Source organism: Ovis aries, chromosome 5, assembly GCF_016772045.2.
Source record: "Ovis aries strain OAR_USU_Benz2616 breed Rambouillet chromosome 5, ARS-UI_Ramb_v3.0, whole genome shotgun sequence".
NCBI classification, from domain to species: Eukaryota; Metazoa; Chordata; class Mammalia; order Artiodactyla; family Bovidae; genus Ovis; species Ovis aries.
In genome coordinates this window covers 44,931,615-44,958,383 of record NC_056058.1, presented here as the reverse complement: position 1 = coordinate 44,958,383, position 26,769 = coordinate 44,931,615, and the positions used below count along the sequence as shown (strand labels likewise).

At 46.0% G+C, this 26,769-nt stretch overlaps 2 protein-coding genes across 2 annotated transcripts in view; one reads left to right on the top strand and one right to left on the bottom strand.

Moving 5' to 3' along the window:
* Nucleotides 1–4,459: 4,459 nt before the first annotated feature.
* IL9 (interleukin 9) lies at nucleotides 4,460–7,704 on the top strand. Its single transcript, XM_004008812.6, has 5 exons — nucleotides 4,460–4,588; nucleotides 4,704–4,739; nucleotides 4,824–4,856; nucleotides 5,827–5,958; nucleotides 7,437–7,704. Exons 1-5 carry the CDS (start codon nucleotides 4,475–4,477, stop codon nucleotides 7,545–7,547), a joined length of 426 nt encoding a protein of 141 aa, XP_004008861.2. The 5' UTR covers nucleotides 4,460–4,474; the 3' UTR covers nucleotides 7,548–7,704.
* A 12,303-nt stretch (nucleotides 7,705–20,007) lies between these two features.
* SLC25A48 (solute carrier family 25 member 48) overlaps nucleotides 20,008–26,769 on the bottom strand; it is a 48,275-nt gene continuing 41,513 nt past the window's right edge. The window contains exons 7-8 of the mRNA XM_027970266.3: nucleotides 26,149–26,278; nucleotides 20,008–23,602 (exon numbers count right to left, since the gene is read on the bottom strand). Of these exons, the coding sequence (XP_027826067.1) occupies nucleotides 26,156–26,278 (123 nt within the window). The 3' untranslated portion in view covers nucleotides 20,008–23,602; nucleotides 26,149–26,155. The remainder of the gene's footprint in view (nucleotides 23,603–26,148; nucleotides 26,279–26,769) is intronic.

Genomic DNA, 26,769 nt, shown 5'->3' with positions numbered 1-26,769 from the left:
TCTGCAGGGTTACTGCAGTCAGGGAGGGCTTCTGGGAGGAGGTGGCTTTTGAGCTGAAACCTGAAGAATGAGAATGGGCCATACATGGAAGAGCTTAAGAAGAATATTCTGGGCAGAGGTCAGCAAGAGCAACAGCCTGGAGACTGGATATGGAAAGAAGCCAGCATGACTGGAGGGTGGTAGGTGGGAGTAGCAGAGCATGAGCAGAGTCTGTATCAGATCAGACCAAACCTTCAAATGTAAACACGGCTCGTTTCTGAAGAAGCATTCCAGATGGAACACTCCTATCCTTCCACGAGGTGGGCCTAGGTGACCTACCCAGACTCCGATGCAGGTGAGCGTGGGCGGTACTGATGCTTGGAAAGACTAGCTGACCTGCCCAAGAAGCACCAGTGTCCACGGATCCCCTTTCCCTGGCACCAGCTCCTAGAGGGCAGGGGGAGGGTGGGTGACCCAAGGCTTACTCGCTGGTCAGGCCAGGATTAGGCCCAGGGGGAGAAAAGAAGGTAAGTTCACCCACTTCTTTTGACTTCATTATGTAAAGCTCTTTCCAGTAAACCAGGCCCTACCTGAGACTCCTTGGTGGGTCACGGCTACACCAAGAGAAGACGCTTTGCTCGTGGGGCCACCGAGCTCACGCCATAGACAGCCGCAGGAAGTAATACACTTGGGCCTTCTGCATTTCAGAGAACCTGGCCGCCAAAGATTCCAAGGCCCCCAGTCCCTTTCCATCTGTATGGAGGGCTGACCTGAATAAGCAAAGGACAATGGGAGAAGAGACGCAGGGCCACCAGCTTCTAGCTGCGCCCTTCTCAGGAGTGGGAGACAGCCGGCCGTATCTTCTGAAAATAAGGAATGCCGTATGTCAACTAGGCCAGGGGCAGGCTACTTTTTTCTATAAAGGGTCAGAGGCTCAATATTTTAGACATCACAGGCTACATACGTTCTCTGTCATGAAGTCTTCTTTTCTTTTATCTATTAATTGTAATTTTTACTGGGGTATAGTTGCTTTACAATTTTGTGTTAGTTTCTGCTATACCACGAAGCGAGTCAGCTGTATGTATATATATAAATATATCCCTTCCCTTTGGCCCTCCCTCCCAGCCTCCCATCCTGCAACCACCACCCCACCCCTCTAGGTCATGACAGCTCTGAGTTGAGTTCCCTGCTCTACACAGCAGCTTCCCACAGCTATCTATTCTACACACGGCAGTGGACATACCTCATTCCCAATCTTCCAACTTATTCCCTGCCCAACCTGTGGCCACACGTCCATTCCCTACATCTGCATCTCTATTCCTGCCCTGCCAATAGTTTCATCTGTACATTTTAACAAACCTTTGAGAGGATTAAAAACTATTGTTAGCTTGCAGAGCTTACACTGAATCTGGCAAAAAAAAGTTATAGCTTGTTGACTCCTAACCTAGACTGCGTTGTCCTGTCAAATTCAACCTAAGGCTATCTAATCTACATTACCTGCTGTATAAATATTTCTCTTAATTTTTATAAGAATCCTCTGAGATAGGCTTTATATATGACAACCCCATCCCCAGTTCATCCTGTTTTATGGTCAAGAGACGGTAGCTTGGAGAGGTCAAGACACCTACCCAAGGCCATGTGTTTAACAAATGGTAGCAGTAAGATCTGAATCCAGGCAGCCTGTTCTCAGGGTTCCTGGTCTTAATCGTGACACCATACAATCCCCTCAGTAGCTGACTTTGGACGAGTCCATATTTCTTTCTGGGCACACCCCCATCTGCAGTGAGTGGAGACTTCCTCGCGTGAGAGGTATACCTGATGTCATGGCAAGTGGTTCCCGTGGTTCATACACACAGCATTAAATAATGTTGATTCAAACAGTGAGATGACTGGCCTTTCAAATCTCTTAAAACTTCCAGTGATGTCAGGGAAAAAGGCTCAGTCTGACCCTCACATGTCTTTAACATCTCTCCAGCATGTGCTGGTTTCCGTTTATATTAAGAGCTTCCCATTTTTACTGAGTTTCAAGGTTCAGGGTCTTCAGTAGGCAGTGAAACCTAGCTAGAATTTAGGACCACTCTTCTGTTCTTATCATTACTTTCTCTTGTTGCTTCACAGTTTCATTGTTATTGTTTTTATGATTATTTTCTGTTTATGTAAAGTGTTAGTGTTGCTATTGTTGCAATTCTCTTCTTCTTTCCTTCATGGTTATAAGATTGCTGCTGAAGCTCCTGCCATCACATCCATGCCCAAACTGGTAAGGGCAGGTTTCAGCTACTCTTTTCTCCTTCTACCAAGAAAGCAAAAGAATTATACAGACCTCACATTGAACAGAACATGTCACATGGTGGCCTGCAGCAGCAAGAGAGCCTTAAAAAGTGAATGTTTGGCTGGGCACTTGCCACCCGGAACTAATCAGGGTCCTACCTTCAGGGAAAGGGAACAGACACCAGGCTTGGTAATAAGTGTTTACCATAGGCTAGGGGGCCTTTGAACCTTCTTCTTCATGCCTGCGGAGCATAGGCTTGGAAGTCAGAGGGGTGGGAGGATTTGAGGAATTAAGCAGAAAGCCAATTTCTTTTTATCTTGTTTGCCACCAAGATACTGCTTTTCTTGAGTGCAGCCACACACCAATGATCCATTGCCACTCCTAAGAAACAACAGGCACTGAGAAAAGCAAAAACGTCCCAGAGTCTTAGAGAAGGAGGAGGAGTGGTGAGAAATCTTATGGACTTGCTCCTGTGGCCGCTATGGCACGGCGCCCAGCAGAGCGCCTTTTCAGTCTCTGTTGCATAGAAGATGCACTTCCGTCATGTCCGACTCTGTGCGGCCCCATAGACGGCAGCCCACCAGGCTTCCCCGTCCCTGGGATTCTCCAGCAAGAACACTGGAGTGGGTCGCCATTGCCTTCTCCAATACATGAAAGTGAAAAGGGAAAGTGAAGTCGCTCAGTCGTGCCCGACTCTTAGCGACCCCATGGACTGCAGCCCACCAGGCTCCTCCGTCCATGGGATTTTCCAGGCAAGAGTACTGGAGTGGGGTGCCATTGCCTTCTCCTTCTTAAGCGCACACACCTCCAAATATGTACCCTAGATCTAAAAATCTTATAAAATCTCAGTTTATGTTCACCTTCCTTACTATTTCGAAAAATTTTCATATTAGTGATTTGACCCAGAAACATCTAGTAATGGCCCATTGTTCCCCAGGCACTTTCCCAAGTGCTGAGGATACAGAGGTGAGCTATATCCTCAAGCGGCACATATCCTGATGGAAAAGGCAGACAAATACACACATACACACACACACACACAGGGAAGCAGGAGAGTCAAAATATGAAGGTCTGGACCTGGAGGTCAGACGTCTGGGTTTGAAGACAAAATTTGTTGCTTTCTGGCTGTGTGCTTTTGGGCAAATTTGGTTTTGGGCAAATTGCCTCTCTGTGACTAGTTTCCCCATCTATAAAATAAAATAATGAGGATAATTATACTGCGTACTACTTAAGGACACAGTAAGACTGCTTTTTGGCTCATAGCGATAAGAACAGCTTCGCCAAAAAATCAAGAAGGTAAGCTGCAGTCAGTGTTTTAAAAGATTTTAAAAGGAGATGACACGTTAGTACGAACCTCATTTGATGGCTGTATGCATTACATGGCTTAATTTCCATAAAGCGGTTAGAACTGTGGCTAGTATGTACTAAGTACTCGATAAATGTTAACTATTGTCTTATTTTGAGCACAGAGTTTTTAACTGGATGTTGCACAGTGCTATGGAAGTTCCTTAAAGATGCCAAGGAATCCTCCAGGCCAGTTTTAACAGGCATTGTTGCCGCATTCCTGTGCCTTAGTTGAAGACTTCCTCCTTCAGTCACTTGTTCAAAGATGCATTTCATCTGTGTGAGGTAGAGACTCTGGCCCCAGGCATGGAAGCCAAGGTTAAGATTGGGGAGCAGAATATAGTTGGACTGAAGTAGTAATGATGCAATGATGTGTCTGAGCTTGCAAAACCCTGATGACAGGACAACTCTCCTGCGCTATTTCTCATCTTCCCCGCCCCGCCCCCCTTCGTTAGAATACCAATGACTAGCTATTATATCAGCATTTCCAATAAAGTTAAAAGGGGGAAATACAGACAGGCTTCATGGAAAGTATTTTCACTCTCACAACCAGAACCTTAAAAAAATTATCGTTTTAAGATCTTTAGCTTTTCCTACAGCATTGTGGCACCTAACTTTTTGAAAAGCATCATTTCTGAGGAATGATACTTTCTGGGACAACGTAACATAGTCTTCGCCAAGTGACTCAGTTTGAGATATATGTATACATACACAATTTTTTTTTCAATGTCAGGTGGCCCAAACTTACAGAGAAAAAGTGGGCATTGGTATCAGTTTGATGTCAGGGTTTTCCCATGTTAGTGGCTTTAAATACAACGTGATCTGAAGGCATCTGAAGGCATTTGAAATCATTTGAAGACTAAGCTCCAGCTCTGTGTCAAGATGCTCCTGGCTGTGGTCCTTGCCTCTGCCCTGTTCCTCTGCTCTTCAGCCAGCCAGGGGTGTTTCACCTATGTGGGAATCAAGAACATTGTGTACCTCATCGACAGCCTGCAGGTAAGACGCAAAGGCGGGGCACCAGTGGGAAAGGCAGCTATTGAAAATTGAAGTGAAATATAAGAGGATGAACAACATACCACTCTTCATGGGTTCTTGTTTCTCTACTTTTTAGAAAGACACATCTTCAAACTGCAGCTGCAGCACCGATGTAAGTAGATGCTCTTAAGAACTTTCGAAACTGATTTTAATATTCTCATCTGGGATCTTCACATCTGAAATTCCTCTTTTGCAGGCGGCTGATTGTTTGTGTCTGCCCATGTCCTCTGTAAGTATAGTAAAAGTGAATTATCTTGATCTTGTTTTATCTTAAGCTTTTAAGTCAAAATTGTTCGATTTGATGTATTTTAAGTAAGAAAGTGTGACTTCATTACAATCATTACAGATTAGTAACAATTTTGAAAACCTTTCAAAATCTTGAAATTCTATACTGTACACATTTCTTTGCATTTAGTCTCCCTGAGAAGTCTGAACACCTTTCAATAAAAAGAATCTTGAATGTGTTTTGAGATTAGTGGCCATGTGCACAATTAAATCAGTGTGGGACTGAGAATAGAATAAGTGATGTCATTCCTAGCTCATTGTTTTCTAATCCATTTACTGGTAACTCCAGGGTTGCAAAACAATGTAGATAAGATGACAGCCCTTTGTCCTTCCTCTGGCCTCAACTGTTCATATGCTCTGTCTTCTCCCTCTGTCTGTCCCTCCCTGCTTCTCTCCTTCCCTCCCTGTACTTCTCTTCAGCTGATTTATAGTGGTTATTGCAAGGTTTGAAGGCTGACCTCCGGGAGGATAGGGTGTCTGAGATTGCGGGTGGAGGGGAAGTAAAAAGGGTTTCCGGGGAGGAAAGCTTCTGAGGAGGAACCACACATTTATGCCCTAGCCCATCCCCTGGGTTTATAATCCACACTTTTAGCTGCTGCTGCAACAATGGTGGTGGTGGTTTAGTTGCTATGTCACGTCCAACACTTGCGATCCCGTGGATGCAAGGCTCCTCTGTCCATGGGATTCTCCAGGCAAGAATACTAGAGTGGGTTGCCATTGCCCTCTCCAGGGGATCTTCCCAACCCAGGGATCGAACTCGCATCTCTTGGATGAGCAGGCGGATTCTTTACCACTGAGCCACCTGGGAAGCCCAAGTTTAGATTACACTGGTTAAATTAAAATCGCCTCTAAAAGCATTCTCTGTGATTCCTACTCAAAGCTGTTTCTTTTCCTAACTCCCTGTTATTCACCAGGGCAACTGCTCCACAGCATGCTTCCAAGAGGGCCTGTCACAGCTGAGCAACTCCACAGTGAGCACGAGATTCCGCCTGACTCTCAACCAGGTGAAGAGAATAGTCGTAGCCCTCAAGAGCAACAAGTGTGGAGTAAGTGTGTTTTTATCTGTGATGTGCTCTGGTTAGTTATTTCTGTGTGAATGTCGATGCCAACGCCACCTGAATGAGAAAGGGTGATAAGGTTGGCACTGGTAGTTCAGGGTTGATTAGAGACATCTAAGAAACCTATTCAGAATAAGAGAATTAATGTGAGCTCTGCCTGGAGGCCATGGGATCCCAGAGTCAGACACGGCTGAGCAACTGAACTGAACTGCCCGGATGGCTCATCGTTCCATCTCATTTTAAAAAACCACTCACCTCCCTGTTGGCTTTTACTTCTCTCCACCTCTTGAATAATGAAAGAATCTAGCCACATTGTAATTAGAAGCTAAATCTTGAGAATCAGGGCTATAGCCCCATACCATTCTAAATTATCCTAGAGATTCAGTTAGCTGTGTAGACAATGTGACCTGTAAGTTACAGGTTTTCTTTCCACTGAACAGGGAGGTGTTTAAAGGAAGACACATCCACATCCAGGTGGAAGCTTGTCACGTGCCCTAAACGCCTGTGTGTGTGTGTATATATATATATATATATATATATATATATATATACCCTAGACCCTGGAGGAAAGGGCAGGGGGTAAACTATTTCATTACTGTTGCTACAAGGGCCCCTCCTCACTCAGTTACTGGCTTGTAGAGGATTCTGCCATCAATAGCATGCAGTTCTAGGTGCTTCATTTATACTGTTTCCCTGAATACCTGCCTTAATGACAACTGTCAGACTTACGCCCTATGCTGTGAAGGAGGAAACTGACGCTCAGTGAGGTTAACTGATTCGCCCAAGGCTACATGTTTAACAAATGGCAGTGTTGAGATTTGAACTCTGGTCTATAAAACGGCCAAATCCTGTTCTCAGTCATTGTGCTATAAAACAACCTTGGAAGGACAACCAAACAGGACAACAACAAAATTTTAAGCCTCAAAGTATCTCAAGAAGACATCCTCTAATAAGATTTAGGACCCCTTGATAAGGGTGTGTGTGTGTGGCAAGCAGGCGCCTGAAATCCTACCACAAAGTCAAGCATCTGTGCCACCTACACAAATGTTAGCCCTGGAGCCTCACTCATTTGCTCCTTACCTCAAGCCCCTTACTGCCTGCACACCCTCCATCCCAATGACCACCCCTCTCCTGCTCACCAGGTTCTAGGCAGGGCAGTTTCTGGGGTTGCTGGGCTCCCTACTGTCTTAGTCCTCCTTACCTCAAGCCCCTTACTGCCTGCACACCCTCCATCCCAATGACCACCCCTTTCCTGTTCACCAGGTTCTAGGCAGGGCAGTTTCTGGGGTTGCTGGGCTCCATACTGTCCTAGTCCTCCTTACCTCAAGCCCCTTACTGCCTGCACACCCTCCGTCCCAATGACCACCCCTCTCCTGCTCACCAGGTTCTAGGCAGGGCAGTTTCTGGGGTTGCTGGGCTCCATACTGTCCTAGTCACTCTGCCTTTTTCAACTTTCACCCCCACAGTCTTTTGCCTGTGAACAGCCATGCAACCGAACCACAACAGGCAATACGGTGACATTTCTGAAGACTCTGCTGGAAAGTTTCCAGAATGAAAATATGAGAGGCAAAGTGTGAAGCTGAAATGTTATTTATTCTATTTATTGAATTTAGAAAGCCTCCTCTTTAAGTTGTTATAATTTAAAAAATCAAATAAGCCATGTTAAATCAAAATCAGCTGTAATAATTTGTTTAAAATGTTATGTGTTTATTTTGGAATAAATAGATATGGGAAAAAAGCTCAACCTGGTCTGCAAGTGCTTATTTGTTCCCTGATGCTCAGAACAAAGAAAGCCATGAGCTCTGTCAATGAGCTGATGGGTCAAGTGAAGGTGAAACGTGTTGATCGCTCAGTTGTGTCTGACTCTTTGTGACCCCATGGACTGTAGCCCATCAGGCTCCTCTGTCCATGGAACTCTTCCGGCAAGAACATTGGAGTGGGTAGCCATTCCCTTCTCCAAGGGATCTTCCTGACTCAGGGATCGAACCCAGGTCTCCTGCATTGCAGGCATATTGTTTACTGTCTGAGCCACCAGGGAAGCTCCTGATGGATCAAATACTCCTGTAATAACTGTAAGGCTTATTCCCTGAACAAAAACTTGAAGCCTCACGAACTGTGTCTGGGGTTGTTAGGAAGGGTACATGGGAGTGGGCAGACAGTCTGAGGGTGTTGTAGGGGAGGCCAGAGGCAGAACTGAGGTACCCTATCTATGGGTTCTGTTGGAGGGATGTTCAGGGCACTGCCAAGGCATTTGGGGTCCTGAAAAGCCAACTATGTATCTGAAATGGGAGAAGGCAGCAGTTTGGTCAGGCCAGGAGATGAAGGACACCCAAGAACGTGGGCATGTGTGTTTGTAAGAGAGGAAAGCACTTGGCCAAGCTGAAGAAGCAGATGATCTGGGCCAGAGCAGAAAGCAGAGAAACCCTGGGGTCCACATAGTCACCCACTCCCCTGAAGGAGCCTCAGTTAGCACCCACCTTCTGCCAGATGCAGTGCCAAGCTGGGGTGCAGAGCTTCATGGGGGTGTACTGCAGCAATGGTTGAACTAGGTTGTCGGGCTGCCATGGTGTGACTGTAGCTATCTGTCAATTTTATGTGTCAACTTGACCAGGTCTGGCATGCCCAGATATTTGACTAAACGCTCTTCTGAGTTTATGAGGGTGTTTCCGGAAGAGGTGAGCACCTGAATTGGTAGATCGGATTAAGCGGATGCTCTCCTAGTGTGGGTGGGCCCCATCCAATCCACTGAGGGCCTGAAGAGAACACAAAGGAAAGGTAAGGAGAACTCACACTCCGCCCGACAGCTTGAGCTGGGACACTGGTCTCCTAACACTCGGACCAGGACCCATACCACCAGCTCCCCGGCTTCTCAGGCCTTTGACTTGGATTAGAACTACACCACCAGCTTCCTGGTCCTCCAGCCTGGAGACGGCAGAGAGGGGAACTCCTCAGCCTCCATAATTGCATTAGCCAATCCCTTATAATAAAGCTATCTGTCTATCTGCCTGTCTATCCATCCATCCACCTATCCATCAATCTTACTGGCTCTGTTTCTCTAGAGAACTCTGACTATTAAACCATCCATCTCCTGCCTGCCAATGCAGGAGATGTTAAAAAAGTGAGGGTTCCATCCCTGGCTCAGGAAGATCCCTTGGAGTTGGGCCTGGCAACCCACTCCAGTATTCTTGCCTGGAGAATCCCATGGACAGAGGAGCCTGGTGGGCTATGGTCCATAGGGTTGCAAAGAGTCAGGCACAACTGAAGTGACTTAGCATGCACACACCTTAATACTCAACCTACCCCCCCCCCCCCAATCAGTACTTCTGATTCTGTTTCTATGCCACAGTGCTCACCACCTTCTAGGATGCTTTCTCGTGTACTAATTCATCATGGTCACTGTTTACTGTCCTGAGGACACAGAACTTGGTGTTGCTCATGTTTGTGTCCTGAATGCCTATCTTGGGCCTGTCCTGCTCGTGCCCTGGAGGAGGTGCTCTATAAATATTGACTGAATGGATGAAACGCCTTTAAGTTGAAAAGCAAAGGACAAAGTTGTATGTGGACAGGGAATGTGCCCACCTGTAGAAGAATGGTACCTAGAGCATACTATACAAGCTCAGAAAGGTGAATTCCATTCAAACACCCCCAGGAGGGCCCACAGCATGGGATTCACATGGCCTGGCCCCTTGCGGGTGGTGGTGGAGGGGGCAGCCTGCCAGCATCCCTCCTGCTTGGCCTCCCTGGCTCTGTGTGATAGGCAGGAAGGAGGCAGGGTGAAGGGTCTTGGGGTTGGGGTGGTGTGGCAATCAGGATGGCTTTTTCTGCACTGCCTGAAGGCTCAGAGGCTTGGGAAGATCTTAGAGGAATCTAATCAGGGCAGTATTTTTCTAGGTACTGGCAAAATTAAAATGGTTTCTTTTTCCTATGAGTCTAGACCATCCTTCAGTACTTCTGATGTCAATAATAAGTAAAGCTCAGAGCAGCAAGAGCCAGGATTCCTCAAAGGGATTTCCTCAAAGGAATTTCCATCAGTTACAATGTCAAGCAATATCCAACATGACCTGCACAACAAATAGGCCTTGGCCAGAGATGAGGTTCCCTAATGATGTGGGCGGCGTGGTCCCCGTAGCCATCCAGCATGGTTAGCAATAGGGTTGGCATGAATTTCACCCTCCACCTGCATCCAAGCCCCTCCCACACAGGGAAAGTAGCGGAGTTTTGGCACAGGGGGCCAAAGTCAAGGGAGCTTTTTATTATTAGTGAGTCCACGGGAACATCCAATCACGACTATGTTAGTCTTGGTTTTGACACAGACAAGCTTCTCAGTGATGAATTCACAGTGCTGTGTTTGTCAAAGGGCAACAAGTTGGATCTTTAAGTCCAGAGGTTTTCAGTTCAGTGCTTTAAACCTGGTCCTCCCTCAGCACCAAATGCCATCAGGCATGTTGCAGGGGACACGTACCTCCATACAGATGACAGTCACAATCTGTCTACCCTGAGAAAATGGAAAACTTCATGCAGCAGGGGTGGGGCACAGGCTTCCTCGGGATCTTCCACAACCTTAGAATTCGGGCTCCAGCTATGACTGTTTTTACGCACATCTCCCAGCAGCTCCTATATGATTTCCTCTGGGATATTCAAAGGCTGACCCCTACGTGTCCTCAGGGCTCTGCCTCTTGGCGCCCAGCTCCCAGGACTGGAGGCTGCCCTGCCGGCTGTGCTGAGGGCACAGTTCAGCTTTGGCTGCTGTGTGGGCTCCCCAGCTGGCCCGTGGAATCCCACAGAAAAGGCACCTACTTACTATTATATAAAGGCATATACTTACTATTATGTTTTAATATTACTCATGTAATATTAAGCCCTTACTCTCTATGGTCCTTATTGCAAAATTCAGACTTAAATTGAAGAAAGTAGGGAAAACCATTAGACCACTCATGTATGACCTAAATCAAATCCCTTACAATTATACAGTGGAAGTGACAAATAGATTCAAGGGATTAGATCTGATAGACAGTGCCTGAAGAACTATGGATGAAGATTCGTAACACTGTACAAATGGTGGTGAACAAAACCATCCCCAAGAAGAAGAAATGCAAAAAGGCAAAATGGTTGTCTGAGGAGGCCTTATAAATAGCTGAGAAAAGAAGAGAAGCAAAAGGCAAAGGAGAAAAGGGAAGATATATCCATCTGAATGGGAGAAGGAAATGGCAACCCACTCCAGTATTCCTGCCTGGAAAATTCCATGAATGGAGGAGCCTGGCAGGCTATAGTTCATGGGGTCGCAAAGAGTTGGACATTGCTGAGCGACTTCACTTTCTTTCATTCTATAGTTCCTTTTGAAGAAGGAGATGGCACCCCACTCCAATGTTCTTGCCTGGAGAATCCCATGGGCAGAGGGGCCTGATGGGCTACAGTCTATGGGGTTGCAAAGAATCAGACATGACTAAGCAACTAACACACACACACACCCATCTGAATGCAGAGTTCCAAAGAATTGCAAGGAGAGACAAGAAAGCCTTCCTAAGTGATCAATGCAAAGTAATAGAGGAAAACAGAATGGGAAAGGCTAGAGATCTCTTCAAGAAAATTAGAGATACCAAGGGAACATTTCATGCAAAGATGGGCACAATAAAGGACAGAAATGGTATGGACCTAACAGAAGCAGAAGATATTAAGAAGAGGTGGCAAGAATACACAGAAGAACTGTACAAAAAAGATCTTCATGACCCAGATAACCACAATGTTGTAATCACTCACATAGAGCCAGACATCCTGGAATATGAAGTCAAGTGGGCCTTAGGAAGCATCACTATGAACAAACCTAGTAGAGGCGATGGAATTCTAGTTGAGCTATTTCAAATCCTGAAAGATGATGCTGTGAAAGTGCTGCACTCAAATATGCCAGCAAATTTGGAAAACTCAGCAGTGGCCACAGGACTGGAAAAGGTCAGTTTTCATTCCAATCCTAAAAAAAGGCAATGTCACAGAATGTTCAAACTACCTCACAATTGCACTCGTCTCATACGCTAGCAAAGCAATGCTCAAAATTCTCCAAGCCAGGCTTTAACAGTATGTGAACCAAGAACTTCCAGATGTTCAAGTTGGATTTAGAAAAGCAGAGGAACCAGAGATCAAATTTCCAACATCCGCTGGATCACAGAAAAAAGCAAGAGAGTTCCAGAAAAACATCTACTTTTGTTTTATTGACTATGTCAAAGCCTTTGACTGTGTGGATCACAACAAACTGGAAAATTCTTAGAGATGGGAATACCAGACCAGCTTACCTCCCTCCTGAGAAATCTGTACACAGGTCAAGAAGCAACAGTTAGAACTGGACATGGAACAATGGACTAGTTCAAAATTGGGAAAGGAGTACTTCAAGGCTGTATGTTGTCATCCTGCTTATTTAATTTATATGCAGAGTACATCACGTGAAATGCCAGGCTGGATGAATCACAAGCTGGAATCAAGATTGCTAGGAGAGATATCAATAACTTTATATATGCAGATGATACCACCCTTACGGCAGAAAGCAAAGAGAAACTCAAGAGCCTCATGATGAGGGTGAAAGAGGAGAGTGAAAAAGCTGGCTTAAAACTCAGTATTCAAAGAACTGAGATCATGGCATTTGATCCCATCACTTCATGGCAAATAGATGGGGGGAAAATGGAAACAGTGATGGACTTTGTTTTCTTATGTTCCAAAATCACTGTGGATGATGACTGAAGCCATGAAATTAAAAGATGCTTGCTTCTTTGAAGAAAATCTATGACAAACCTAGACAGCATATTAAAAAGCAGAGACATTACTTTGCTCTAAAAGGTCCATAGAGTCAAAGCTATGGTTTTTCCAGTAGTCATGTATGGGTGTAAGAGTTGGACCATAAAGAAAGCTGAGAATTGATGCTTTTGAACTGCGGTGTTGGAAGAGACTCTTGAGCATCACTTGGACTGCAAGGAGATCCAACCAGTCCATCCTAAATAAATCAGTCCTGAATATTCATTGGAAGGACTGATGCTGAAGCTGAAGCTTCAGTTCTTTGGCTACCTGATGTGAAGAACTGATTTATTGGAAAAGACCTTGATGCTGGGAGAGATTGAAGGCAGGAGGAGAAGGGAACAACAGAGGATGAGATGGTTGGATGATATCATTAACTTGAGGGACGTGTGTTTGAGCAAGCTCCGGGAGTTAGTGATGTACAGGGAAGTCTTCATGCTGCAGTCCATGGACTTGCAACGAGTCTGACATGACTGAGCAACTGAACTGAACTGAACTGAACTGTATGGACTGGACTCCTCATGGCTCAGATGGAAAAGAAGCCCAAGGAATATGGGAGACCTGGATTTGATCCCTGGGTTGATAAGATCCTCTGGAGAAGGGAATGGCAATCCACTCCAGTATTCTTGCCTTAGAGAATCCCCATGGACAGAGGCGCCTGGAGGGTGACAGCCGAGTCGGACACGATGGAGTGACTAACACTTTCTTCTTTCTTTCTGTATGTACTAAGCATGCATTATCTCATTTGTGTTACTCGCTCCTTCACATCAGACTCTGTGTGACCTCATGGACTGTATAGATCGCCAGGTTTCTCTATCCATTAGGATTCTCTAGGCAAGAATAACGGAGTGGGTTGCCATTCCCTTCTCCAGGGGATGTTCCCAACCCAGGGATCGAACCTGGGTCTCCCACATTGCAGGCAGATTCTTTTCATCTGAGCATTTAACCTCCTAGTAAACAGCAGGAGACAGGTATTATTTCTGTTTTACAGATGAGGAAATCAAGGCTCAAAAAGGTTAAATGACCTTCCCAAGGTCCCATGGGTTCTGAGATTCAGAGTAGTGATCCAGCCCCAGTTGTCTCTGATTCCAAACGCTTTGCTCTCTGCATTCTGCTCATTTCTTACACTGTGTAGATCAAGTTTCTGTGTTGTGCTTCCTCTGATGACAGCCCAACAGTAAAACAGATTCATGATAATATGGGTCCACATTCTATTATCCAAAAACCCGGGGGCCAGAGGGTTTTCAGAATTCAAACTGTTTAGCCTTTTAGAAAGAGAATATGCTGTTCACACGCCATATATTACACAACATCCAAAGAGAGCCTGGGGTAGGATGCTGTAATTAAACACATTAATATTCTGCAAAGCACACAGAGCCATCACCAAGGCAGTCGGGCCTGGCAGCCAAATGAGTCTCAGCGAGTCTTGGGCTGTTTGGATTTCAGAAATGTGATAAGGGATTTGTGGGTGTTTCTTCAGCTCTGACCCCACTTACAGAAACTGGGGGACACTCTCTCAGCTCCTCTCTGGGCTTCCCCGGGGCACCTCCAGGAGGGTCAGAGACCTCGGTAGCTCCCTGGATGGCCCACCACGAGGCATCCAGGTGACGGCAGCAGGGCCTCCCCCTCTGCTCGTCTCTCCATCCATCTGGGTTTTCTGAATGACTGGTCCCAAACACAGAGCTGTGTCGTGTTACACAATGAGGTTTACAGTCTGCAGCTTCGCAAGTGCCTCCTCAGCAACACTCACCTCACACGGGGATCACAGCAAGGACACATGCTGGCAGCTGGGGATGATTTCAAAACACAACCTAAGGACACGACCAGATGCCAGAGAAGATGGCAGAGAGATAAGCTGCGGCCCACTGTCACAGCTTAGTCACCAGCAGAGCTTTGTGGTTTCCCTCAGCTTTTCTGCAAAAGTGGTATTACCCACAGCTTGCACCCCTGCAGACAGCTCAGAGCAGGGTTCTCAGGGCTGTCTGCAGTGAGGTGCCCTGTTATAACTCTCCTTCCTGTGCCAGGGCAGTTGAGATTGATCTACAAGTCACCTTGTAGACAGGAGAAGAAGGACTAGTATTTACTGTTTACTTTATTATCAGGCACTTGGTGAAGGATGTTTTGTTCACTCTCTAGTTGAAACTTCATGAAGCCCATGAGGTCGGTGTGCAAAGTGAAAGTGAAAGTCGCTCAGTCATGCCTGACTCTTTGTGACCCCGTGGACTATATAGCCCATGGAATTCTCTAGGCCAGAACACTGGAGAGGGCAGCCTTTCCCTTCTCCAAGGTAGGTGTAGGTAGGTAGGTTTTTATGATCAGCTCACAAAAGAGGAAACCGAGGCCCAGAATGGTAATATAGCTTGCCTGGGCACACTGCACAAGTGGAGAAGCCAAGATTCTAACTCAGGTAACTGACTCTACAGCTACATTCTTAAATCTGACCCACAGGAGGGTGGGCCAGCTACTTTGTTCATGTTGCCCGGTCCCTGGCGGGGCTAGTTTTCAGGAGATTCCAGACCAGGGCACACTGCAGAGGGCCAAAGCCAAGCTCAGACACTGCTGGCCTGAGAGTTACCAGCCTACATGCACCTGTCGGTCTGTCCCTCTCTGCCCATCCATCCGATGTGAGGCAGGAAGATACTGTACAGTCTCAGCCCTGCAATTCCTTTCCTACCTTGCTCCCCTCCTTATTCATCCCAGACCAACACCTTTCATCCTCTGGGAAGGGAGTGCTCGGCAGAACTGCAAAGACCATTCACCTATTGACAGTGTACAAACTCAGTGGTTTTGAGTATATTGACAGGGCTGGGCAGCCATCAGCACAGTCTAATTTCAGAACATTTTCATCACCCACAAAAGAAACACATTAGCAGCTGTTTCCTCTTCTCCCTTCCCCCAACCTAACCAACTAATAATCTTTCTGTCTCTATAAATTTGCCCCTTCTGAATTCCCCCATAAATGAAATATGACATGTGTTTTTCTGGGACTGGCTTCTTTGACTTATAATGATGCTTTCAAGGTTCATTATGTTGTAGTATGCATCAGTAGCTCATTTCTTTTTATCTCTTTATTATTATTTTTTAAATTTGGCCATGCTACACAGCATGTGGGATCTTAGTGCCTTGACCAGGGATTGAACCCGCGCTCCCTGCAATGGAAGCCTGGAGTCTTAACCACTGGACCACCAGGGAAGTCCCGTTTCATTTCTTTTCATAGCCAAATAATATTCCATTGCATGGATAGACTCTGTTTTGTTTATCCAATCAGTTGATAGACATTGCATTGATTCTGTTCTTTAGCTGTTATGAATAATGCTGCTGTAAATATTCATAGGGCTTCCCAGGTGGCTCAGTGGTTAAAACTCTGCCTGCCAAAGCAGGGGCCACAGGAGACATGGGTTTGATCCTTAGGCTGGGAAGATTCCCCTGGAGGAGGAAATGGAACCTGCCCTGGTATTCTTGTCTGGGAAATCCCATGGACAGAACAGCCTGGTGGGCAACAGCCCGTGGGGTCACAAAGAGTTGGACGCGACTGAACCGTTGAGCACGCGTGCATGCAAACATTCACATAAAGGTTTTTTGTGTGGATACGTCTTCATTTCTCTCAGGTATATACCTACGGGTGGAACCGCTGAGTCATAAGGTAATGCCGCGTTTAACTTTTGAGGAAATGTCAACCTGTTTACCAAGGTGGTTGCACCATTTTCCATTTCCACCCAGCAATGTATGAGTGTTCCAATTTCTCCACTTAATTGTCACCACTTGTAACTATCTTTCTGACGGCAGCCATCCTGGTGGACAGAAGCGGTACCTCGTGGTAGCTTTGATTTGCATTTCCCTGATAACTAGTGATACACCTTTCCATGTGCTCACTGGCCACCTGTAGAGAAATACCTATTCAAATCTTTTGTTTATTTTTAAGCTGAGTTGTCTTTTTATAGTTGAGTTGTAGGAGTTCTTTGTATCTTCTGGATAAAAGTACCTTATCTGACACAGGTTTTTGCAAATATTTTCTCCCATTTTGTGAGTTGTCTCTTTTCTTCAAGGTACTGACAGTACAAAAGTTTGAAAGTTATCATCCAATGTGTCTGTTTTGTTACCTGTACTTTCGTTGTTCTAAGAACTCTTTGCCTAACCCAAGGTCACAAAGATATAGTTCTGTGTCTTCTTCTACTAGTTTCACAGTTTTACCTCTTACATCTAGGTCTATGATCTGTCTTGGGTTCATGTTTGTATATGGTATGAGATAAAGTTCCAACTTCTGGTATGTAGATGGATACCCAGTTGTCCCAACACCATTTGTTGAAAAGACTATTCTTTCTCCATTGAATTGTCTTGACACCCACATCAAAAACCAATTGGCCATGAATGTAAGGGTTTATTTCTGGACTCTCAGTTTTATCCTGTTGCTTTACAAGTCTATCCTGTGCCAGCATCACATTGTGTGGATCACTATAGCCTCAAAGTAGGGAAGTGTGAGTCCTCCAACTTTACTCTTCTTTATCAAAATTGTTTTGGTGGCTCTGGGTCCTTGGTGTTTCCATATGAATTTTAAGATTAGCTTTTCAGTTTTTGAAAGAAGAAAAAGTAGCTTGGAGTTTTAGAGAGACTGAATTAAATCTGTAAGTCAATTTGGGAAGTACTGCTATTGTAACAATATTTAGTTTTCTGATCCCTGACTTAGACTATCTTTCTGTTTACTGAGAGCTTTAAAAATTTCTTCCAATAAGGTTTATAGTTTCCAGTGTAGAAGTTCTGTACTTCTTTTTATTGAAGTGTGCCTAAGTCTTTCATTTTTCAAATGCTATTGTAAATAGAATTGTTTGCTGAATTTCTGGATTCATTTCTGGAATTTTCATTGCTAAGTTATAAAAATAGAGCTGATTTTTTGTAGGTTGATCTTACATCTGAAAACTTTGCTGAATTTGCTTATTGGGTCTATTGAATAGCAGGTTTTAGTGAATTCTTTAGGATTTTCCATGGACAAGATCATATCATCTGCAAGTAGAAATAACTTAGTTTTCCTTTCCTGTGTGGATGCTTTCTATTTCATTTTCTTACCTAATTACCCTGTCTATAACATCCAGGGCAATGTTGGATAGAAATGGCCAGAGTCTTGTTCCTGATCTTAGTAGGAAAGAATCTAGCCTTTCACCGTAAGTTTGATGTTGGCTGTGGACTATTTGAAGATGCACTTTATCAGGTTGAAGAAACTCTGTTTTCTTTCACTGAGCATTTTTTATCATGAACAAGTATTGGAGTTTGTCCAACGTGTTTTTTGCATCAGTTGAGGTGACTGTTCTTTACTGATTAATATAGATGTTAATTCGTGGCTTTTGAATTTCCAAAGGTAGAGATTCTAGTTCTAGGGGAGGAAGTAACAACAATATGACCCGTGGAAGAGAAACTGGAGAAGAGAGGATGATAGCAGACACTGCGGAGTGCCCGGCCCCCAGATGACCCTGGAGTGGTGGTGGCAGAAATCCAGAGAGGCTTGAGGACCTGAGAAGGAAGGGCTCCTGAGCTGCCCGTCTTGTGCACCCTGGGAGATTACAATCCAAATTGCCTCCTGCTACCCACCAAGTGGTGTGGCATAGGGAGCCCAGGAAAGTGGAGCTGATGCCGGCCCTTGAGTAGCTTCACCATTGACAGCAAGGCTTTTCCCCCAGAACCACGAAGGGCATAGATGTGACATGGAGCACAGTAACGCCAGAGGGGCCTTGGGGTATGCAGAGGCCATGAGGCCAGGACCAGTCGGGAATGAAGATGTCTGCACAGAAGCCACCATGCGGGGGAGGCCATGCCCAAGGACCGGACAGGAAGAGTGCTAGCACAGGGTGGAGCATCTCCCAAGAGCCAGAAGCCTCTCCCTCATACCCCAAACCCCAAGAACTGAAAGTCACCCCGGGAGAGGGAGGAGGAGGAGGAGGAAGTACTGAACTGCCTGAATTTTACTTGGAATTTCTGAATTTTACATCTGAAATGGCAAAATCACTCTTTCTGCCACCAGGTAGAATGAAAGCTTGGAGAAAACTAAACTTCACTAAATTTTTTTTTTTTAAGTGAGTTTCTTTTTTAAAAATCTTTTGTACACCTGAGGACGCGGCTAAATCAGTCAGTGAACACCAGTAGAGCATGGAACGGGCGCCAGTGCTGGGCTCAGCACAAAGGAGACGAAGACGCAGGGATATCTTCCCAAACTACAGGAAGCAGGAGCACAAGGCACTTAGGGGTGGGTCCTGGGATGGGTAAGGGTGACTGAGCCCTCAGCAAGCTGGCCCCTCCCCACGCCCAGCCAAGGGTGGGAAGCAGACAGCCTCTGCGTGGGTCTTCTGGTTCCCAGGTGCTCACAGGCTGGACTCCGCTGCTTGGCCAAATGCTTGCTGGAAACTTCTTTGATTATCAGCCCATCAGAGAGAGCACTGGTAGTCAGAACACTAGAGGACGTGAATCAATGACTCCACAGATATCCTGGGCATCAGAAAGGTCACACTGGCATTGGCATCCACCCACTCAAGCACACAAACCAGATGTCTACTTGGGGGTCCCAAAGGCCTAGGAGCCAAGCATTGCAAAAGTCAGAGCTTTACAGGCAGAGACAAGGCCCAGGGATCACTGTTGTAGCCACTCCATATCACCCCCTGGAAAATGCTAACAACCCAGACTCAGAGAGAGGAAGGCAGGCTGAAACCAGCAACAAGAAATATCATAGAGTGCTCAACGTCCACCACCACCTCCCTATGTTTCGCACTTTACAAAACCACTTTATCACTAGAGTCTTACTGAAGCCCTGGAAGGTAAGTAAGGGAGAGCCACCCAGTGTGGCCATTTTACAGATGAGGAAACTGAGGTCCAAGAGGGCCAAATCTTGCCAAGATTTATGAAGAAGGTAGCTGATTACAGACCTGGAGCTAGAACCTAAGACAAGGTTTCCCTGGCCTGAAGTTAGTTCCACCACAGAGAAGTAAAAGAACAGTGACAATAATGGAGATGATGAGACCCCGAAAATAGGAAGAGAAGTGTCAGGGGGCCCAGTTGCTCTCACCAGTGACACCAATGCCACAAGGTACCAGAAGCGCCGACCTGTGGTGCATTTAGTTGATCTCTGCTGCCACCTAGTGGCGGTTTCACAGTTTATCAGCCAAGAGCACTTTCAGGTGACGTGTGGGGGTGGGATGGGGGGGGTGACGTGTGAGTGTGTGTATGCATATCAGGTGTTCTCAGACTCGTACTCAAAACCATTTTCATATGACACCAAGATGTCGTCTGCCTTTTTATTCTCATCGCAAGTGTACAGTGGAGTTTTCAGAAAACTTCACGCCAAGAGTTTATCACAACTGAGTGAAAGCAGAAGCAAATATGGAATCCAACTGTCTTCTGTTTAAGGCAGACATTAGAAGATTTGCAAAAATGTAAAACAGCAACTCTTTTCATTATCTGTTTTTGTTTGGAAAAAGTAACTGTTTCATTTAAATATGTGATGCTAACAGTCTCACAATACTTTAAGCAAATACTTAAAAAAATCTGTTTTTACTGATGGCCAAAAAGCACATGAAAAGATGCTCAAAATCACTCATTATTAAAGAGAGGCAAATCAAAACTACTGTGAGGTATCACCTCACACCAGTCAGGATGCTGATCACCAAAAAATCTACAAACAGTAAGTGCTGGAGAGGGTGTGGAGAAAAAGGAACCTTCCTACACTGCTGGTGGGCATATAAATTGGTACAATCACTATGAAGAACAGTACAGAGGTTCCTTTAAAAACTAAATATAGAACTACAAGATCCAGCAATTCCAATCCTGGGCACATATCTGGAGAAAAACATAATTCTAAAAGACACATGCACCCCGATGTTCCCTGCAGCACTATCGACAAGAGCGAGGACACGGGAGCGACCTGAATGCCCATCAACCGCGGAGTAGATAAGGAAGATGTTGTGTATATATACATATGTATATATATACACACAACAGACTGTTACTCAGCCATAAACACTAAAATAAGGACACTTGGAGCAGCGTGAATGAATCTGGAGACTAGCGCACTAAACGCAGTAAGTCAGACAAACATCATACGCCACCGCTTACATGCAGACTCTGATAAAAATGGCACAAATGAACTTATTTACATAACAGAAACAGACTCAGAGATCTTGAAATCAAACTTCTGATTACCAGGGGGAGAGGAGAGAGGGATAAATTGGGAGACTGAAAGTGACCTACACACAATACTCCATATAGCTACAAATAGAATAGACAACTAATAAGGACCTATTGCATCTCACAGGGACCTCTACTTAATACTCTGTAATGACCTATATGGGAAAATAATCTTAAAAAAAAAAGAGTGGATAACGTATACATAGAACTGATTCATTTTGCTATATACCTCTAACAACACTCTAAATCAACTATACTCCAATAGAAGTTTTTTTCTAAATTATCAGCTTTAGTTTCTATAAATGTTATAATCTACCTAAATAAAAATCCCTTGCAGCCCTCTGTAGTTTTGCAGGGTGGAAGGACCATGGTGGAGAACCTCTGTTGTAGAGTAACAGTCCCTGGTGTTATTTTCGCTGTCCCCAGGAAGGTAAAAGGGCAAGTTTGAAGTTCTTCAAGCCCAGGATGCAGACACCAGACCTGGTACTCGACATGAAATTCTGTCTTCAGCCTCCCTTAAAACTGGAATTTCATAGGTAAACATATTGCTGATGATGACACAGGATCAGCCTGTACTAAGTTTCCTGAGGGCAGGGTCCCTGCCTGGGTCACTCACCACTTAGCACAAGCAATAAGCAGAGTCAGATTCAACACAGGCTTTTTGGGGTTGAGTGAAAGAAAGGCTACTATGTGTGGACTAAGGAAAACCCTCAAACTGTTGGCCCCAATTATTCCTCAATATTATCTCCTCCAGGAGAATCTAAGAGGAAGCGAAGGCTATTGTCTGGTGACTCCTCCCAGGACTGGCTACATACCAGATTTTTCTGGGTGGGGGTCAAATGCCTTCATTAAGGTAGAGTTGCATCCTTTCCCAGCCCAGGGGTTCCTCTGTGTGTGTGTGTATGTACTCAGAAAGTGTGCTGCAGGCTGTGTGCAACTGGCCCAGGGTGGACAGGACAAGGTGGGCAGAGGAAGAGATGTTGCTCAGAGCCTGGGTGAGCTTGGCCAGTGCAGCCGGGCCAGCAGGAGCCTGAGAAGTAAGTGCCTAGTACAGAACATGACTCTGAAAATAAATGTACCTTTATATTTTTAAAGTACAAAATCAATATACATTCATAAAAAAATGTAAATACTATAATGGTGCACAGAGAAATCACCATTATCATCAAAGTAGAAATTGAAAGTCTTCCCCCAGTTCCATATTTCCAAAATAGCCACTATTAGGTTTGATGTGTCTCCTTCTGGATTCTTTTCAATATCTATGTAATTATCCGTATGTGAATATTATATAACATATTTCAAAAAATGAATAATATCACGTTTTATCCTGCTACTTTATTTTTGCACTTAATATACTGCCAACATCATATTTCCATTTTAACTTACCTCCTTCAATCATGGAGAAGAGCCAAGATGATCAAGAGACCCTGGGACAGGTTCTACCTGAAGAAGGGCATCATGGATCTCAGCTCATCAGGAGCACCCAAGAGAACACCCCAGCTGGCCCAGTGAACACAACACTACTTCCAAGCAAACTGGCAACCAGCAGCAGCACTAGGCAATGATCCACCTGAGGAGGACTTAGTTAGCATGCTCTGGGCTGAGTGGCAGAAAGCACCTCAGGTTCCCCTGGTAATGGACCAGATGCCAGTCCTCTCTTCACCAGCATCCACAGTGCCTGCCCAGCCCAGGGATGCATGCAGACCCAGCTCTTGTGTAAACAGAACTGCCTGTCATGCTCCAGAGTGGAAGAACCACGGGGAACCCTCAAGGCTGTCCCCAACATCAAGGACAGTGTCAAAATAGAGTAAACGCTCAAAAATGTTTGATGACTGAAGGAATGAGCAACACCCTGGTGTTGGCGGGATGGAGAGTTTAGACCACAGCCCGTAGAGCTGCCTTGGGATGCTGCAAGGCCAGGGCTAGTAAAGGAGGAAAATCAAGGAGACCATACTAAGGGTTTTATTTCAAGCAGGGAACCCTTTGCTACAGTAGCAGGATAAACTGACTAGACTGAACGTTTCGACTTTGCACCAGAGCCATGCTTTGTCCTGGCACTGGGTCTGTTAGGAGAGGGGATTTTCAGAGACATGCTCTTAATCACTCAAGGGGGATGGGGGGCTGTGGAGAAATCAAGGAAGACCCTTTCAAGGGGGGGAAAAAGGGTGGGGGGTTTGGAATCTAAAGATACCTTCCCCACTGGGCTTTAGCTGGGAACAGATGCATCAGGCTGGCTGATGGTAGCTCCCCAGGGCACCATGTTGAGAAGGATTCAGAAACTGCATTCATCTCAGGAGAAAGGGGCTGCAGGATGGATGAGGGAAGTCTCTGGTGGGCACAGAAGCGGGAGTGACGTCATGGACACATAATAACAAAAGAGCAGCGGTCTCTCCACGTGGTTCCAGTTAGAAGTCAAATTTAGATTAATGTCATCATAATGGAAATCAGACTGTGGATCAGGAGCTCACTTTGTTCTGTTTTGCTCTCCACATGTAAAGAAGGCCCAGAGAATGCCCGCCCCACCTGCACTCAATGCTGGGCAAGAAGGGATTTCAAGGTGAGCCTGGCTAGCTTAGGGTCAGCACGGAGGCCTTTTCTCTCTTCTGTCAATTCACTGCCGCAGGCTCTGGAGACGCCGCCACCATCAGCATCAGCTATCAAGGAATGAGGTCCTGGTCAGGTGATGCTGGACCTGGGGAAAAAGGAGGAAACGTTAAGACTGTCATCTCACTGGGGTTATCAGTCAGCAAGATCTAGGAGTTAAACTGCTTTTGTGAAGCAACACTGGGCAAAGAATTACCGTGAGAACAGACTGGGGAGGGGCTATGAGGTTGCCCAGGGTTGTTTTGTGAAAGTTCAATGTAAGACGTTGCTGGGGGGAAAAATGTATCTTTTTGCCTTGAAAATGAAATTTTCTTGAAATTGAGAGAGGGCCAGTGAAGTTTGAATGTCACGGAAGAGGGTGGGCCAGCACCATTCCAGAAATCGAGATATACAGCATCCCACCATTTGTTAGGAGCTGCAGCGCTCCCTAATTCTCTGATTGCCTCACCCCACTCTGTCCTCAGTCTAGGCTACAAGGAGGGAATTGACCGCCTTGTCTTCAAAGCATGGCTGCTACCACTGCCAGAGATCTCAGCGCTACTTGGTAAATTCAGATCTAGGACTTGCTGAAGGGCCTTGGTGTTCTCGGGTTAGATCAGGAAGCTGAACTCTCTGGGTGAGGCCTGTTCAAGAGGCTCCAGAAGAGTTCCTGGGAACCCCTCCTCCACCTGAGAGGCACTAGCCCCACCTACCCCTGTGCAGGAAAGACACACAGACATTTGTGCCCTTTGTCCTATCAGAGCATTTTCAGAAGGAAAAACTTCCAGTCACTGCTTTGAAAGGCCAAATCCAAGACAATCAGAATTGGGCTTGCTGGAAACGTCTTCCTTCCTCCTGAAGTAGCCAAATCAGGGTGGCCGCAAGTGGCAGGGGGCCATGGCTCAGGCAAGTGTCCAGCAACTCTGGGATCTGTGAAGCCTTGGTGTTAAAACCCTTTGCAGCTGAAGTTTAATGACATGGAAAAATGGTCCTGAACTATTAAATGGGAGGAGTGAGCTATACAACATTGCATAACATTGGATCCCATTTGGGGGATAAAAAAAAGTTGGAAGAATATTAACAAGGCCATGGGATTAAAGGTATTTTTATTTTATTCTTTTTATTTGCATTTTCTATGTTTTCCTATATTTAAAATGCATTTATTTTATGTAGGAGTTTTTTTTTTTAATCACTTTCATCTGTTAAAAGGAGGATGTGGCCAGTAGCTGAACACAGTTTTAAGAACCAGATTTATCCTCCTTGTCCTGAACATGACCCAAGTACAGTGACTCTTTACCCACGGTATTTAATTATGCAAAATGTGTTGCTACCCTTTCCCTTTTGTAAGGGAGGGCAAAAAGCCAGGAAGGCTGTGGATGTAGGTGCTTTAATAAAAAGCTAAAGCATGTGACTAAAGCAAGCGTCTGGGGCAGGGCCTCGGCTCACTCTCATCAGCCTCATCCATCCTGCCCTTCCGCTGGCTCTAGGATCTGGCCCCATCCATACATCCTAGCTGTGCTCTTGTACAGGACAGGCAGCAGACAGGTTGGCTAGACCTTCCTAGTGAGAACCAACCACCCTTTCTAAGAGACTCTGCAGTCGCCATGACTGAAGCAAAATGGTCTCGTTTTCCAGAAAATTCAGTGACTCATCCCACTTTGTCTTCTGAGCTCTGAAACAAGAGAAAGGGAAACAAGGGAGAAGAAGAGGAGGAGGAATTGAGGGGATATTGGAAGCTGATCGTCCATCTACTCGATGATGTTTCTGTGCAACCACTTGTGTGCCAGATTTCGTGGGAAGCACTAGTGATACAAGGGTGAAAAAATAGTTATAGCTCCCCTGGAACTTTCAGCTGAGTGGGGAGCAGAGCCTATAGTAGGTGCACCTCCTCCTGGCCGAGGCATCAGGGCAGGCTTCCTGCAGGAAGAGGCTTCTACACCAGGCCCTGGATCACAAAGAGGAGTTGGTGAGCCCAAGGACAAGAGGAAGGTCTGAGGAGAGGGTGTCAGGCTGGAAGAGCATGCACAAAGGCCCAGAGGCAAGAGTGAGGATGGTATGTTCAGGATGCTGCTGACGACGAGGGCTTTAAGGACTGACACAACCTAGAGGGCAATCGGGAGCCATCGAGGGCAGTGGGGCAAGGGAGTCACTTACTCAGACTTCAGTTTTCAGATCCCTTTGGTTGCAGCGACTTTTCTATGATGATAACAGGAAAAGGAGAGGGTGTGGGAGGCAGGGGTGGTGGCAAAGGCTGTTCTTTAGGAGCCTCTTCAGTAGTAAGGTGGAGGGACAGTGTACCATACGGTGAGCACCCTGGTTCCAGACCTCTATCTTGGGTTACTGAATTTGTACGGTGAAGCTAATGGACTTCTCCCCAAGGGCTGAATGGGAAACAGACAGGTGAGCTCGCCATAGACAGGTAAGTTCTGGGCCAGCCTCAGTTACTGACCGCCTAGCTCACAATCAGCCACAGGTGGGCATTTCAGAAGAGCTTTTTGATGACAAGAAGGGTGGCAATTCTAGTCCTGAACGAACACAGATTAAACAGGAAACAAACAACAGAGGGAAATTTCTGAAGGCCACACCACTTTCACCGCAAAGAAGGGGTTTTAAGCTCCGGGAGGGCACGAGAGGCAGGGAAGGAGGTGCACTGACCTGGCGCTCAGGGGCTGGTCACCACGCGGTCCCCACGGATCGCCTGCAGCGAGAGCTCGTACCCAAGGAACATGGCTGCGCTCATGGGGAAGCCCCGCACGGCGTTGACCGTGATGCCTCTGAAAAACACCTTTGGCGGGAGGCGGGGTTATCACAGGACATGGACCGGCACCCTTCTCAGGCATCCACACCTCCGCCCTCACCCACATCACTCTCAAGGCACATTTCTTTGCAGGCCCAGTATGCACGCGCTAGATACTACCAGCTCACAGGTGAGTCCCGTGAACACCGCGAACGCTTGCTTAAAACTGCGCTCTCTCTCATGAGCACGCGAAAGCATGCTTGGTTCTGGGACTGCAAGTTACAGCTCCATACGCTCTGCAGTGGCAGCCAGCGCCAGGCCCTGACCAAGCACTGTGACAGGTGCTTCACAGGGCGTCCCAGAAGGGGTAGGCTAGGGGAACTAACTCAGACCGTGCTCCAGATGGCAGATGCAGAGTCCAGGCACAGCGTGGCCAGTTAGCAGCTAGGTTACCTGGGAAACTGGCCAAGGCTCTAGAACTCGATTTTCCCACCTGTCTAATGGGAGTAATAATACTGCTGACCTCCTACAGTTGTTGA